The following is a 16,738-nucleotide window of genomic DNA, read 5'->3' as shown; positions in this document are numbered from 1 at the left end:
TTACATCACTGAGGACTGTATTCAGGCTTTATTTAACTCGATTTAATCCATTATACACCCCAATCCATGTCTCCGCTTTCACATTTATAGGAGCTTTACAATCCTATTCTTTACATGGCTCCAAATTTTTTTGGAACTAACTTTTCAAATCTGGGAAGATCGCTACACCGGCTGTACTTACCATCTCCGTTTGGTCTGAAATTTCCCTCTGAAACGCTTGTAGATAAGCGCCTACATTGTCCTCTATTTCCACCCTAAAAAACATAAAATATAAATCCATTATGATAGAAAAATCACCATGTATGTACAGTAAAAAGGGAAATTATTTAGGCTTTGGAAGGAGCAGGATAAGGACAGACCTTCACCATGCTATTTGACCTGTCTCAGTTGTCAATGAGATAAAAGAATTAAAATCCAAACATTTTGAGTGATCACTAGCGCAAGAGGTTGGGAGAGCACAACACTCATGAAGCATCTGCCCCCCAAAAAATGGTTGCCACGTTTATGGTGGCAGAGTAATTTGATTTACTTACATCTTAGCTTTATTCATGCGGATCCCCATCTGCTGGGTGACTTTATACAAAGTCTGTAAAAGAGCATTGGCCGCTTCATAATTTCTCCGGGGGTAAACCAGCAGCCAGCTGTTCAGAACTGGAGCACTGAGCAGAACCGGACCCCTCATATCCCTGGACCAGTCTGCAAACTGGGGATTGTACTCTGCCTGCAAAACGGACAGAAGCATAGACAGAAGACCCTGGTCAGTCATCACAGAGAAAGAAGACCCTGGTCAGTCATCACAGAGAAAGAAGACCCTGGTCAGTCATCACAGAGAAAGAAGACCCTGGTCAGTCATCACAGAGAAAGAAGACCCTGGTCAGTCATCACAGAGAAAGAAGACCCTGGTCAGTCATCACAGAGAAAGAAGACCCTGGTCAGTCATCACAGAGAAAGAAGACCCTGGTCAGTCATCACAGAGAACCTTCAGCAGAAATATAGATAGTTCCTGCCTTAACGCCACTTACAGATCGGCCTCTCAGCAAAATCTTCTCTGGAACGGCAACTCTCCCTTTAAAGTTCAGAAGCTTGGTGTCAAAGTTAAGGCCCCAGTCACGCAGCTCCTTTTGAACACTCTCATCCCTAAACAAAGACAAACACATACAATGCTGTAATATAAAATGCAACTCAGCAAAGTTACAAAGCTTAGTTTATTGACATCAGAACAGAGTTAATTTTGACCTCAAAATTTCAGTTTTAGTCATAGTCTTGACTAATATACCATTTTAGTTTTAGTCGTATGTTAGTCAACTTAAAATAGTGTAAATTTCATCAATGAAACGATGACTATATAACCTAGATATACGGTGGCAAAATGGGTCGGCTGTGCCAGATCATGTACCTAGTACTCGATCTGACACTTCTGGGTAGGGGTGGGGGCGCATGTGCCGCTGGGGACTTGGCCGTGCTGCGATTAACCAGTTCCATACCGGGTCAATTCTGGCACTCCGCTCCTACATGTAAAAATTATTTTTGCTAGAAAATTACTCAGAATCCCTATATATATATATATATATATATATATATATATATATATATATATATATATATATATATATATATATATATATATATATATATATATATATATATTTTTTTTTTTTTTTAGCAGAGACCCTAGGGAATAAAATGGTGGGTTTTGCAACTTTTTATGTCACGGTATTTGCGCAGTAATTTTTCAAATGCGTTTGAAAAAAAAAAAACCGAATGAATTCCAGAAAAACAAACAAAAAAACACACTAAAGTTAACCCAAATTTTTTGGATAATGCAAAAGAGGTTATGCCAAATAAACAGATATCCAACATGTCACGCTTTAAATGTATGCACACTTAGGAGTTTAGAGTTACAGAGGAGATCTTTGGAAAGAATTGTTGCTCTCGCTCAAACATTTGCGGCCATACCACATGTGTGGATTGAACGCTGTTTACATATGTGGGTGCGATGTACATATGCATTAGCTTCTGCATGTGAGCACGCGGAGATGGAGGCACTTTAAATGTATTTTTTTTTGTTTATTTTAACTTTCCCTTTATTTTTTTCTATTTGTTTTTACACTTTCCCTTAAAAAAATATTTTTTGATCATTTTTATTCCTATTACAAGGAATGTAAACATCCCTTGTAAAAGGAATAGGGCATGACAGGTCCTCTTTATGGAGAGATGTGGGGTCAATAAGGCTGTAAAGCCTGAGAAAAAAAAAATGCACACAAAATCTCAGCTTTCCAGCCCAGGAAACGGCAGTATTTACAACTGCCAGGCCACGTGTGACGTCATAACGTCGCGCCCAGGCCTCCAAGAGTCATAGAGATTGCCAGGGACCATCTGGTCCTTGGTACTCTCTACAGTGAACTTCCGCACGCCGGTCGATTCCTTCTCTGGCTCGCTGATCGCACGGGCGAGTTGGAAGAAGCACCGGAGTGTGGCCCTCCCGCCGCCTGTAAGAACAATCAAGCCTCTATGATTGTACTTACGGTGCAGGGAATCGCTGGCTGAAAAAAAAATGATGCCTGCAGCTGCACCCATCATTCAGATATCCCCACTCAAAACCCAGGAGGTCAAATGACATACTGCGGGCGGGAAGTGGTTAAACACAGCAGATGTCGCTCACCAGGTGCCAGCGATAATCCATTGGCGATCATCACGAGTTTACACAGGACAGGGCTCTGCCTATGTAAACAAGGTACAGCCCTGTCCTGTTCTGAATTAATAGATTTTATTTCCACGCAACGCAGGGAACACAATTGATTATTTCCCCTAGTACAAAAGCACCTCGCACAGTACACCAAAACACTGGCTAGGCACACATTAAACCGTTTGATTGCCCTATATGTTTACCCCCCTTCCCAGCCAATGTCCTTAGTACAGCGACAATGTATATTTTTAGCAATGATCACTGTGTATTAGTTCCACTGGTTCCCAAAAAGTGTCAGATAGAGGTTGCATGTCTGCCGCAATATCACAGTCCCGCTATAAGTCGCTGATCGCTGCCATTACTAGCTAAAAAGAAAAATAAAATTCCAGTATATATCCCATAGTTTGTAGACACTAACTTGCGCAAAACAAATCAATATACGCCTATTGGAATTTCTTTTACCAAAAAAAAAAAAAAAATGTAGCAGAATACATATTGGCCTAAATTTTTCAAGAACTTAAAATTTTTACTGGATATGTTTTATAGCAGAAAGTAAAAAATATTGTTTTAAAAATTGTCCTGTTTATTTGTTCATAGCGCAAAAAATAAATGCAGTGGGGATCAAATGCCATAAAAAGAAAGCTCTATTTGTGAGAAAAAAAAAAAAAGGATAAAAAAAAAGGACAAATATTATATCTGGGTACAGTGATCCAAGACCATGGAATTGTCCGTTTAAGTAACGCAGTGCTGTTTAGCAAAAAATGGCCTGGTCATGAAAGGGGGGGGGGGGGTAAATCTTCTGGAGGTCAAGTAGTTAAAGTAGAACTATGGGCAAAACTTGTTTTTTTCTTTTTAGATACAATAATGGAGGGTTATAACCCCTGTTGGTTTATTATTTTTGCTATCTGCTTCTCATCAGGGAGATTTAGCTTCACTTCCTGTCCCATAGTCAAAACAGGAAGTGAAAATGCCTGTTAAGGGAATTCCTTGGGGACCCCCAGGTCACCAGAACTAGAGTCCCTATTGGAGGGTTTCAATGGGAGATGAGTACAGCGCTGCACCAATAATACTGGAGAATGGTTACACAGCAAGCAGCTGACACTCCTCTTAGACAAAGAGAAATAAAAAAGTAAAGTGTGCTAAGTGTAGCGCTAAATGTGTAAATAAATGAGAACAATGAACTAGGCCCAAACCATTCATGGGGGGCCCACGAGAACAGTAGAAAAAATGTGGTTCAAGGTTACATATAAATGACTAAACACAATCAAAAATAAACTGAGTGCCATACACTGTCATATAGATTGATACTATTAAACCAGTGAGAAAACAATGTGAAAAATAATAATATAAAAGGTGAAGAAATAACAAAATGTCCATAAATGTTGAAAATTATGATCTAGATGAAACTCCACATCCGCCACCCAAAAGTCTCTGAGGGTGAGATAGTAGAAACAACGATGGAAAATTTCTGCCAAGTGGATAGATAAAACACCAAGTAAATAAGGCGTCTAGATGAGTGTCGGGACCACCACCAAAGCATCAGAGGAGGCTTACCGGAACCAGGTGACTTGAAAAGACATACGTCTTACAAGTCCCAGAAAGCTTGTTTAGCCACCAAGGCTGGCAAGATGGATCCTCAGATGTCCTCAACTTCAATGGGGGGGGGGATAGAAATCCCGTCACAGCTTCAGCCGTCCAGACATGCATCTGACTAAATACCTACGACATTTCAAGGTATTTAGTCAGATGCACGTCTACGACATTTCAAGCTGCTAGCTGCTGCCATAACCCTGGTGTTTAACGTCAAAGTAATGATATGGGCGGCACAGTGGTGTAGTGGTTAACACTTTCGCCTAGCAGCAAAAGGGTCGCTGGATCAAATCCTAACCACAACACTACCCGTCTGGAGTTTGCATGTTCTCTCTGTGTCTGCGTGGGTTTCCTCCAGGTACTTGGGTTTCCTCCTACACTCCAAAGACATGCTGGTTGGTTAATTGGATCCTGTCTAAATTGTCCCTAGAATGTGTATGTATAAATGAGTTAGGGGCCTTAGATTGTAAGCTCCTTGATGGTAGGGACTGATGTGAATGTACAATGTATATGTAAATTGACGGATGCTATACAAGTACCTGAAATAAATAAAATGACGTACATTTAGTTTGCCGGTCGGCAAGTGGTAAAAAAAGTTACTGAAGAGCAAAAAACAAATACTTACTTGTGAATGTAGTTGAGGAATCGTCCTACTTGTCGCTCCCTCTGGTCTGGTGGCAGTCGGGTGTGAACAGCAAGATCTTTCATGACGTTGAAGTCGCTTCTCATCTTGTCAGTTAAACCTGTGGCATTCATTGAAGAGAATTAATAAAATCTGCACTACACATCAGCCATTCAAATATTTACCAGCCGTAGAAAGAAAGCCTAAATTACATTTTAGAACTCTACAACCATTTTTATGTTTGGATACATGAAAAGGCATATACACAGAAAAAAAAAAAAAAAAAAAAAAGGAGAAAAAACGATGCGCCCATTGACTGACAGATTAGATCAAGTTAACTTTAGTGCAACCAAGTTCTTTTTGGGTTGCACACTGGTGGATATACAGGTGCATGTCAAATTTGAAAATCAAAAAGTGAATTTATTTCAGCAATACAAATAAAAAAAAAAGAGGGAGACCTGTTGTATAAGACTCCTCCATGTAAGAATGTATATAGCTTTCTGAGTAATAAACCCTTCCCTGGTTAAGAAGTGCATCAAGCCTGTGTGTAACTTGCTGAGCAGATACTGGCAGCATTGCTAGCAACACCCTGAGAGACCCTGTGTCAAAAGGGACATAACACATACCAGCAACAGTGTGCGACATATCAAAAAAGGGAGGGGGAAAAGAAACGGAATTGAAGACCAATTCCAACCAAAAGCAATTCAGCAAAAATATATTAATTTTATTGAAAAAATTCACTTGAACACCAATCAAAAAATTGTTAGGAACCAAATACCATCAACAATGAATAAAATAGACAACGTTGTCTATTTTATTCATTGGTGATGGTATTTGGTTCTTAACCATTTTTTGATTGGTGTTCAAGTGAATTTTTTTAAAATGAAATTAAATATATTTTTGCTAAATTGCCTGTTCCTCTTTGATGAATTGCTTTTGGTTGGAATTGGTCTCCAATTCCGTTTCTTTTCCCCCTCCCTTTTTTGATATGCATAGATAATTCAGAGGAATGCACCCACCTTTATGCCCGAGTGCCCCGGGTGTAAGCTATTAGCTAAGTATACACAGGTGTAGTCATCACTGAACTTTCACCAGTTGTTACCAATATTGATTAAGCAAAGCCGTCCAGTTCATTTTATCTTCTTGTTGTTGTTCAACAGTGTGTGACAACCTTGTGAAGACTTACAGAAAACGTTTGACCTCTGTCATTGCCAACAAAGGATATATAACAAAGTATTGAGATGAACTTTTGATATTGACAAAATACTTATTTTCCACCATAATTTGCAAATAAATTCTTTCCAAATCAGACAATGTGATTGTCTGGATTTGTTTCCACATTTCGTCTCTCATAGTTGAGGTATACCTATGATGACAATTACAGGCCTCTCCCATCTTTTTAAGTGGAAGAACTTGCACAATTGGTGGCTGACTAAATACTTTTTTTCCCCACTGTATATAGTCTCTTGTATTCCTGATCAAATTTAAAAGCCCAGAACAGGTCTGAATCTGAATTTGGTAGCTGTGAGAAACAGATTAGTACTGACTTTTGTTTGTCTTACTACAGGATTTCCAGTACCCCAGCTGTATTCTAGGATGACTGATAAAGCAAGAGTTGACTTTAAAAATCTGCTGGACTTTTGAAGGGGTAAAGCAGAACTGAACCCATTGATTTAACAGTTTTACAAAACCATTACATTTAAGACATGCTGTGAATAACTGTCACAGTTGCTTGTGCTCTCAAAAGACATGTCAAGCCATCATGGCTGGTGTCATAACTGGTCAATATTGCAGCACCATGGAAATTTTAGATCAAACAGAGGCTATGGAGGCATAAGAGGGTTTAGTTCTGCTTCAACACCTTCCTGTCCAACTTACAGCATAATGACAGCTGGGCGATGGCTTTCCCATCCTGACTAGATATCATATGATGTCCTGTCAGAAAACACCACCCAAGGGCCCACGCAGCGGTGTGATCGGTGACCGGTTGTGTCCACTGACACAGCCGGTGACTGATCACATTGTACCGGCAGTGAACTGGTACACTGACCGCCATGACTAATCACAGCAGGTCACATGACAGTTGTACACACTTTCCTTTCATGCTATCCATTCTGTAAAATAGGATTTTTTTTCGTCATACATACCTGTAAAATTTTTTTTTTTTTTTTTTTTTTCCAAATAACATTTTTTATTAGTCATAAAGTCAGGTAAGTTACAAAGACAATGATATTGTGTTGTACAGAACTTGCTATGCCAGCAACAAAACTGGCAAATAACCAGCATCAATAAACAATTATTCGGATGTATAAAGCTTGGATTGGGTTCCATATATAGTGCAATAGTCAACATATAGATATAAACATGGACCCTAGCATCGTCTGATGAACAAAAAAAGAGAAAGAAACAGTAGAGAAGAGAAAGAAAGAAAGAGGGGGGAGGGAAGGGGGAGGCTCCATCAATAGCTCAAGGAGGATCTTCTCGTCTGTGCCAGTCTTCCCAGACCTTATGTGTTTACAATCTGTCTTGTAATCTAGCAGTCATTTTTTTCCATTAATTCTATATCCTTGATTCTGGTATATAGGTCTGTTTGAGTAGGCGGGTCCCGTCTCTTCCAGTAGAGGGCTATGAGACACCTCGCGGCTGTCAAGACATCTCGAAGCAGTTTCTTGGAGTGCTTAGGTATCTGTAAACCAGATACTCCCAGGAGGAATAATTTAGGGGCTCTAGGGACCTGTACTCCCAGCAAGCGGGTTAGTAAAAATTGCGTCTCCGTCCAAAAAGGCACTATCTTGGGGCAGGACCAGTAAATGTGATATAAAGTTCCCCTATCTCCCTGACACTGCCAGCATCTATCCGAGCTAGAAGGGTAAATGGCTCGGAGAACATCTGGTGTCATATACCAAAAGAAAATAATTTTATAGGCGTTCTCCTTGTAGAGTGTACAAAGAGAACTTTTAGCCACCTGTGACCAAATTGTTTCCCAAGTCGCTTCTGGTATCGCTTCTCCCAATGCTCTTTCCCATCGAAGCATGTATGCATGCTTACCCTGTGTGGCAAAGCAATACGAATTTAGCACCTTGTATATATCTGAGATTAAACCTCAACGTGCTGAACCTTCTAACATCAGATTCTCAAATGTGGTTGGAGTTGAGAATTGTAAGTTCGGGGCTAGCGATTGGGCATAGTGCCGGATCTGTAGATACCCATAAAATACCTGACGGGCAAATCAAATTTCTGTTGGAGTTCTGTAAATGATAGCAGTTTACGTGTACAGGGATGTACTAGATGACCATAGTGGAATAAATTCCTTGTTGCCCATGGTGAGGACATTTGATGTGTGAGGCCTGCAGGCAGTCTGGGGTTGTAAAGAAAGGACGTAAGAAGTGATCTCTCCGAGCCCAACTTATGTGTTCTGGATAGTTTACGCCAGAGAGATCGAAGAAGAAGCATAGAGCCTAGGAGCCGGGCCGAGTACACCTCCACATCTGCATTCCAGAGCAAGCTATTTGGGTGTATGGGTGCCAGCCAGAGTTTTTCAATTTCAGTCCATCTATTGTAAGACCGTTGGGGAAACCAGGATGCCAGGGTCCGCAGTTGGGCTGCTTGGTAATATCTGTTAAAGTCGGGGAACGCCAGTCCCCCTTCTGAGCGCGCCGCCATTAAAACTGATTGAGATATTCTATGCCTCCTATAGTTCCACACAAACTTCACCAAATCCGTCTGCAGCTTCCTCAGATCTGACCGAGGAATTGGAACGGGAAGTGTCGGGAAGAGGTACAGAAGTTTGGGAAGGATGGTCATCTTTACAGAGGCCACCCTCCCCAGAAGGGATATATGATGGGCCTTCCATTTTTGTAGCAAATCCCTTATGGATCTATAGAGGGGAGGGAAGTTGGCTCTATATAGGGTAGTGTAGGACGGGGTAATCTGCACTCCTAAGTATTTCAGGGCTGTAGTTTTCCAGTGGTAGGGGAAACACTGCTGTAAATGCTGTACTTCCGCTGGGGGGATATTAACGGGTAAAGCCTCTGATTTAGATGCATTTATTTTGTAACCAGAAAGGGAGCGGTATAAATCTAGCTCAGCATGTAAATTGGGGAGCGATATCCTAGGCTGAGTCAGGGTAAGTATAATGTCGTCTGCAAATAGTGCTAGTTTAAATTCCCTGTCCCGTGTATGTTTGGATTTTTACGAACCGCCGCCGCCAGGGGCTCAACACATAACGCAAATAATAACGGCGAGAGAGGGCATCCCTGGCGGGTTCCATTCGCGATCGAAAAAGCTGATAAGGCAAAGGGCGTCTTGACCTGAGGTGTGGGATTTGTGTATAAGTGTTGTATGGCCTGCAAAAAGGGGCCCCGGAACCCCATATATTTCAATGTGGCCAACAGGAACGGCCATCCAAGGCGATCAAAGGCCTTTTCAGCATCTAGCCCTAGGACCAATGTTTCCAAACCATCCCTGTTTGCCACTAATATGAGATCAATAATCCGTCTCGTATTATCCCCTGCTTGACGGAGGGGGACAAAGCCCACCTGATCCTTATGTATTAAGGAGGGAAGTATTAGGTTCAATCGCATCGAGGAGGAGCTTAGTAAAAATTTTTAAATCAGAGTTTAGCAGTGCGATTGGCCTATAACTTGCACATAATGAAGGATCTTTGTCAGGCTTGGGAATTAATGTAAGGAATGATCTCTGCATGTCTGAGGGAATAGGGGTTTGCTGAAGAAAGGCATTATACAACCTACACATATGGGGCAAGAGGGTTGGAAGAAATGCCTTATAGTATTCATAAGGGAGGCCATCGGGACCAAGGGACTTGCGTGATGGTAAGCTTTTAACGCCTGTAAAATTTTGAATACAGAGCTAGGACATTATTCATTACTTACTGGGTTATATCTCTAGGAGAATGGACACTGGTAGACAAAGCCTTAGACATGAAGTCTGCCTCTATATAACCCCCTCCCATACAGGAAGTACTTCAGTTTTGCAGCAAGCACTGAATCCTCAAAAGGAGGGGAGGGACCTCAGTGACCTGTGATGTATTCAAAGAAAAGGATTTTACAGGCAAGTATGACAAAAAATCCTATTTTCTTTATCATCCATCACGGGACACAGAGTTAGGCTATTATTTATTACTTACTGGGACATCCCAGAGTAATAGCCTTGAGGGAAGGGAGACAACTTGCCAAACAAAAAACAGCCAGACTTTAAAAAACGGCAGCCTGTAGTACACTATGGCCAAAAGTCGAATCTTCGGCTGCTCTAACATCTACTCGATACAATCTTGTGAACCTATGCACTGAAGACCAGGTAGCAGCCTTTCAAATCTGAGCCACAGATACTGGATGTTGAAAAGCCCAGGAGGTTCCTACACCCCTTGTAGAATGAGCTCTCACCCTGAAGGGAGGAGCCTTACGTTTCAGATCATAGGCCTGAATGACCTGGTGGACCCAATTGGCAATGGAAGCTTTGAAATTTTTGAAATCTGCCCCTTCTTGGGTCCTTCTAGTAAAAACTATTCTCGGATCTCCGCAGCTCTAGACAAAAAAAAAAAAAAAAAAAACCTGACTGCCCGGACGACATCCAAGGAATGCAGTCGCCTCTCTTCCGCCAAACAAGACCGAGAGAAAAAAAAAAAAAGGCAAAACAATGTCCCAATTTAAATGAAAGGTCGACACCAGCTTTGGCAAGAATACAGACACGGACGAAATCTGACCTCTGATTGTACTCAAAGCCATGCTGATTTCCACAGCCGACTGCAGTAGAGAGAATTCTCCTAATCGCGTATTTCTGAGAATGCCATTTTCTGGCTTCACACCAAGCAATACAAGTCTTCCAGACCTTACGATAGAAAGCATAAACCAGGGAGTACTGGTGCCATGGAACTACTAGAGCATCTGCTCCGATTACCAGGGGATGCCTTGTTCGGGACACAAACTGATGTAGCTTGTTGTTGAACCTGGATGCCAATAGATCGACATCTGGCCATTCTCAATACTGGCAAATTTCCCAGATAACCTTTAGGTGTAGGGACCATTCCCCCGGGCAGATCTGCTGGCGGAGAATCCGCCCTCCAGTTCTCTACCCCCGGGATATGGACCGTCGATAGAACTGGCACATGTCCCTCTGCCCCCGCCAATATGTGGTTCACCTCTTCCTGACCTAAATGACTCCTGGTACTGCCCTAGTGGTTTATATAGGTCACCACAGTGGCATTGTCCGACTGAACCCTGATAGGGCAGTCCTGAAGCTCTACCGTCCAGGACCATAGGGCCAGACGTACTGCTCGTAACTCAAGAATGTTGATAAGTAGGCTCTGCCTTTGACAATCTTCCCTGAGCTGTGAGCCCCTCTAGGGTCACTCCCCAGCCCAAGAGACTGGCGTCTGTGGTCAGTACTCTCCAAGACACCGGGAGGAAGGATCTTCCCCTTTGTAGGTTCTGATCCTGCAGCCACCAGCTTAGGCTTAAGTGCACTCGAGGAGATAAGAACAGGGGGTAATCCAGGGCTTGCTCTCTCCTGTTCCAAGCCGACAAGAGGTCTTCTTTTATAGGCCTGGAACGGAACTGGGCATAGGGAACTGCCTTGAAGGCAGACACCATCCTTCCCAGAAGGCTCATACAAAGCCGAATGGAGGGTTGCCTGGTGCCCCTTATCTGATGCATCTGATCGATCAGGGCACAGGTGGCAAAAATACCCTTGCCTGCACTGTATCTAGGATCAGACCTAAATACTTCAGACTTTGAGCTGGTCTTAAGGCTGACTTTTTGGCATTTATGACCCAGCCCAGGCTTTCCAAAATACTGCACTGTGGAGGCTATGCTCGGTTCTAGAACCTGTAGAGATTCCCTGGGCCCTTAAAAGACCCAGTACTGGTGCTAGGACCTTTGTAAACACCCGGAATGCTGTGGCAAGCCCGAAGGGCAGAGCCACAAACTGGAAATTGTGTTCCTCTACTGCAGGCATCACTAAATGGCGGACCGCGGGCTGAATCCGGAACCAGTAGCAACCCTATGCGGCCCTCAGCCTCGCCAGATGGTTGCCTGAGTGTTCCCTCCCCTCTGTTGGCTCGCCTGTCCGCCGCTGCCGCTAACATCCTTGATTTACATGGGAGGCGCGGCAGCTCTATCCTTTACATCATCGCATCACTCCCCCCTTCCTCCCCCTCCACACACTGCCCTACCTTATTCACACAAGCCTGGAAGCGCTGCAGGTCCGGACAAAGGGCGGGACTTTTCAAGTTACAAAGCAGGCGATTGATTGCTAGACAGTGGGGCGGTCCCAGCAACCAATTACCGTCTTTAACTTAGAAAGTCCCGCCCTTTGTCTGGATCTGCCATGCGTGCTTCCTGGCTTGTGTGACTAAGGTAGGGCAGTGTGGGGAGGGGGAGGAAGGGGGAATGCTGTGTTGATGAAAAGGGACAGTCTAACTCTGTAATAGAGTGAGGTCTGCGATAGTGGAGTCTGTAGTGATGGGGGTCGGAGGGATCTGTGATGGGGGTCGGAGGGATCTGTGATGGGGGTCGGAGGGATCTGTGATGGGGGTCGGAGGGATCTGTGATGGGGGTCGGAGGGATCTGTGATGGGGGTCGGAGGGATCTGTGATGGGGGTCGGAGGGATCTGTGATGGGGGTCGGAGGGATCTGTGATGGAGGGCGTCTTTAAAGGGACACGCTGTGATGGGACTGTCTGTAATGGGTTAGCAGGTCTCTGATGGGGGACTGTGATGTAAAAGGGAGAGATGTGCTGTGAAGGGGGGACTGAGGGCACTAATGTGAGGGCTTGTTCACACTTGTGCAGAGATCTATAATAGAATACAATCATGACGCGATGAGTCATCACCAATATGACACTCGGACCTCCGCTGGAAGAAAACTTTACTGACCGGACCCCCGTGAATTTTAATTCAGTACCCCTGCTCTACTGCAAATTGCAGGAACCTCTGATGAGTTTGAAAGATAGGTACATGTAAATACGCGCCCTTGATATCAATGAAGGCTAAGAAGTCTCCCATCCGAAAGGACTGGATTAATAGATGCTGGTTCAGGGATCTTAGATCCAAAGTGGGCCTTGTGTCCCAGGTTTTTGAGCCATGAACAGGTTCAAATAAAACCCTGCCCCCCCCGATACGGATGGAGGCAATCATGCCAATAATCCTGTCCTCTAACCCGGCTAGAGCTGAGGACAGATCATTCCTGGTGATAAAAGCTGAAGCAGCAGCATTGACAGTAGGCACAATAGACAGGTGCAGTGGCTCAGATTTCCCAGAAGCCTCTGGTCTTTCAGGGGATACAACACTAGGGTTTCAACTAGGCTCCTCAGGAGCTACTGACACAGATGTGTCCTTCCCTGTCTTGTTAGTCCCGCTCCTCTTTTTTGAAGACATTGCAAGCCACAAAAAACATACCTTAGTTTAGTATTTACACACCCCAGAAGGGAGACCCTTTAATAGGGCTCACCAAGCCCCTATGCATCAATCCTGCCAAGGACCTTAGCATGCCAACCAACACCTGGTGACTGACGTGACCCGGGTAAGGAGAAATTTACTGCTGAAAGTGAATGGTCCAGAGCCTACTCTGTGTCCCACAGCTGTCCCCTGGAGGTGCCACATGTCAACCATTCTCTGCTTAAATAAGATGGCTGCGCATACGTGCAGGTGTGTGGTCCCGGCGAATGCACGTGGCTGTATTCACACGACGCAATTCTTTGCATGCCAAGATTAGGCTATGGTGCATGCGCGGCTCCGTTTGCGCACAATGTCTGTGGCGAAGCCGAATGCACCATGGCCAATAGCCACAAACGCACGTGCGCCATAGCGAACCAAGATGCGCAATGGTGCACCCTCGTGCGCGGACCATTTATAAGCAGTAAAGACAAGAAAAAAAAAAAAAAAAGGGTACTCCTGCAAACACCCACAGTTAGCCCAAACTTCCCCCTGTGGTCATCGCACACAGATGTCCAGCCTCTAGCTAGTTTGGCAGATTGTTACAATCCCTGGGGCACCCCACACTAAGTAAATAAGGGGGTTTCACTTACCCGTCCAGGCGCAGGGTAGCCTTAGAAACTAACAGCCCAATCTTCTTCACCCATCATGGCAGGTTACGTCACTTGGGGACCATCAAGGACTGGGTACCCCTTCACGTTTTAGGGTCTACTCCCTTGGACCTGTACAGCACCCTGCAGGAATGCCTAAGCTCTGTGGTGTCCAGGATTCCACTAGTCAGGGTCCAGCGCCCGAAGGTCGAGTTACAGGCAAAACCTTGCAGGATCCTTGCATCTTCTTTGTGAGGCTCGGGTACCATTTATTTAAGCATATAAAGCTTTTCTTCAAATGGATCCGATTGGTCAATCCCTCGATTCATTTAAGAACAGTTTTGGAACTAAAGACCTGGAGCTCTAGAGAGCTCAAACAAACGTGCCCATCCACCTTGCAGCACTGGTAAAAAACTGAAGTACTTCCTTATGGGAGGGGTTTATAGGGGCAGACTTCCTGTCTAAGACTTTGTCTACCGTCACCTAGAGATGGCGTATAACCCAGTAAGTAATGAATAACCTAGCTTGTGTCCCCTGATGTATGATAAATAAAATTGTGTTGCTAGTTGTGATTAGTCAATTTGATCACATGGTACAGACAGGACCAATCACAGCCCATTTGTGCCATGCGATTAGCTTTGACCTAATCACAGCTGGTCTGTTCTGCTCACAGTGTATTGAGAAAAAAAAATAAAAAATACATTTTTTTTTACTTTTTTCTACTGTTACCGGTCAGTGTCCCTGATCACCACCACAGATGCTGTACTGCCCTGGTGACCGCATGTAAAAAAAAAAAAAAAAAAAAAACAAAACAAAACAACCCTCAATGCCTCTTAAATACCTTGGACTGTCTAGTTTCAAAAAAAGGGGTCATTTGGGGTAGATTTGTACTGTCCTGGCATTTTAAGGCCTCGAGAAATGAGGCCGTCAGTACATCATGATGGATCAATTTTCAGATGTATACCATAGTTTGTGAACTTTAACTTTCCTACATACAGTGGCATCGCTAGGGGGTAGCTATTGGGGCTATAGCCCCAAATCTGGGGCCCATAGCCCCGAGTCTCTTGCCGCAGGGTCCCTGCCTAACCAGCGGGCTGCGGCTGCCTTAGAGAGGCGCATGAGAGGAGAGAAGCAAGCGGGGGGGCGTGTCCTGGCCGCCAAGCAATATGGCCACGTGATCGGCTGCTGCTCCGGGTGAAAAACACAGCTCTCTGCATCCCAGCCCGCCGATTTTGTCTCTCCCAGGGAGGAGAAGATCCCTGCACACCAGCGGACCATGACCCAGTGGCGACTGCAGATATCAGGTCCTCGCCACCTCACAGATTTCTTCATGAAGCCACCGCACACAGCAGTCCAAGATGACGCCGCGGAGAACGGCCGCCCTGCCTCACCACAACCACTGCCCAGACACTCTGACATGGAGTCCACAGCTGAAGCCTCCCTCTCCTCATCTGACAAAGGTAAGAGAGCTGCAGTCTCCCCAGTCTCATCACCCACTAAGCTGCGCTCAGCCAAAAAGCAGCACTGGGCTTCACTGCCAGCACAGCCCGCTGATCATGAGAACACTGACTCCCTCTCTGCCTTCCCTGCAGCAGTTGTCCCAGCACCAGAGGCTACTCTAAAAGAAAGGAGAGAAGCGAGCGGGCGGACGAGCAGAGATGACATCTCTCACTGCCCGCCCCGCATCACCGCTCTCCTGCCCTCACTAAATGGACCAATGCTGCCAGCCTGCCATCAATGAAGCGACAATGCACATTTGGTGGCACTGGTTGGCATGGCAAGTGACAATTCACATCTGGTGCCAGGCGACGTGGCAAGTGATAATCCACATCTGGTAAAGAAAAAGATTGATTGCAATGCCTCGGGGTGGCAATCAAAACACCCTAGATAAAAATGTGCCACATCCTAGTAATGATAAATCAAAAAATAGAAAGAAATAGACTTTGAAGGCACGTATAAAATATTATAACAAATTTTTAATAGTTCACATATAGACTACATATACAATGCACATTGACAGACACAAAGTAGAAAATACAACAGAAAAGGAACCATTGATCAAACCCAAGAGATTAGGTGCCACTTGTGTTATTCCTGTGGGGCTTGTATTGCTGATCATCAATAAGACCTCCACTAGGGTATGGCATCCACTAATGGGTTGTTCATGGTCCTTATGGATTAAAAATTTGCTCAACATGTTTCGCGATTTGGAATTATCGCTTCTTCAGGAGTTCTGTGTCATTGGTTAGAGAGATACGTTTTCTAATTGTAAACAAATATTCAAACATCATGAACAGTATCAATGTTTGATTATATACGCATATAGTGTGAACTCACCAAACTTGGTTTTCAGATCATAAATTCACCCCTGCTGATGGAACGCTGCTACAGACCAACATCGAACCTCTCCTGATTGATGGGAGAGGATGACCACATAAACCGGACAACAACCCCCTAGGTCGAACAGGGCCTCAAAATGCAGATATTGTGATATGGGGGTGCATCAGATAACTAAAAAATATAAAAGAAAATATATGCATATTGCGCTGGACAGGCTTGTAGGGCGAAACTGCAAAAGAGGCGATCCCATACTTACATTGCTGCTCCGAAAAAATATATATGTATCCACAGCTGCCTATGGGCACCAATATGGGCCACGGGGGCTATACTATCTGAAAAAAAAAAAAAAAAAAATTTATATTATATATATATATATATATATATATATATATATATATATATATATATATATATATAGTTTATAAATAGTATCCCTATATCTGGAAAAATGGGATTTTTTT

General features: G+C 43.9%; 1 protein-coding gene across 1 annotated transcript in view; it reads right to left on the bottom strand.

The window, feature by feature from the left end:
- LOC141126532 (piwi-like protein 1) overlaps nucleotides 1–16,738 on the bottom strand; it is an 89,438-nt gene that overhangs the window by 48,494 nt on the left and 24,206 nt on the right. The window contains exons 9-12 of the mRNA XM_073612467.1: nucleotides 4,902–5,019; nucleotides 1,023–1,137; nucleotides 534–721; nucleotides 182–254 (exon numbers count right to left, since the gene is read on the bottom strand). Coding sequence (XP_073468568.1) covers nucleotides 182–254; nucleotides 534–721; nucleotides 1,023–1,137; nucleotides 4,902–5,019 — 494 coding nt within the window. The remainder of the gene's footprint in view (nucleotides 1–181; nucleotides 255–533; nucleotides 722–1,022; nucleotides 1,138–4,901; nucleotides 5,020–16,738) is intronic.

Source organism: Aquarana catesbeiana, linkage group LG02 (assembly GCF_042186555.1).
Source record: "Aquarana catesbeiana isolate 2022-GZ linkage group LG02, ASM4218655v1, whole genome shotgun sequence".
Taxonomy (NCBI): Eukaryota; Metazoa; Chordata; class Amphibia; order Anura; family Ranidae; genus Aquarana; species Aquarana catesbeiana.
Note: the sequence above shows the minus strand (reverse complement) of the source record. Positions and strands in the feature narration are given on the sequence as shown.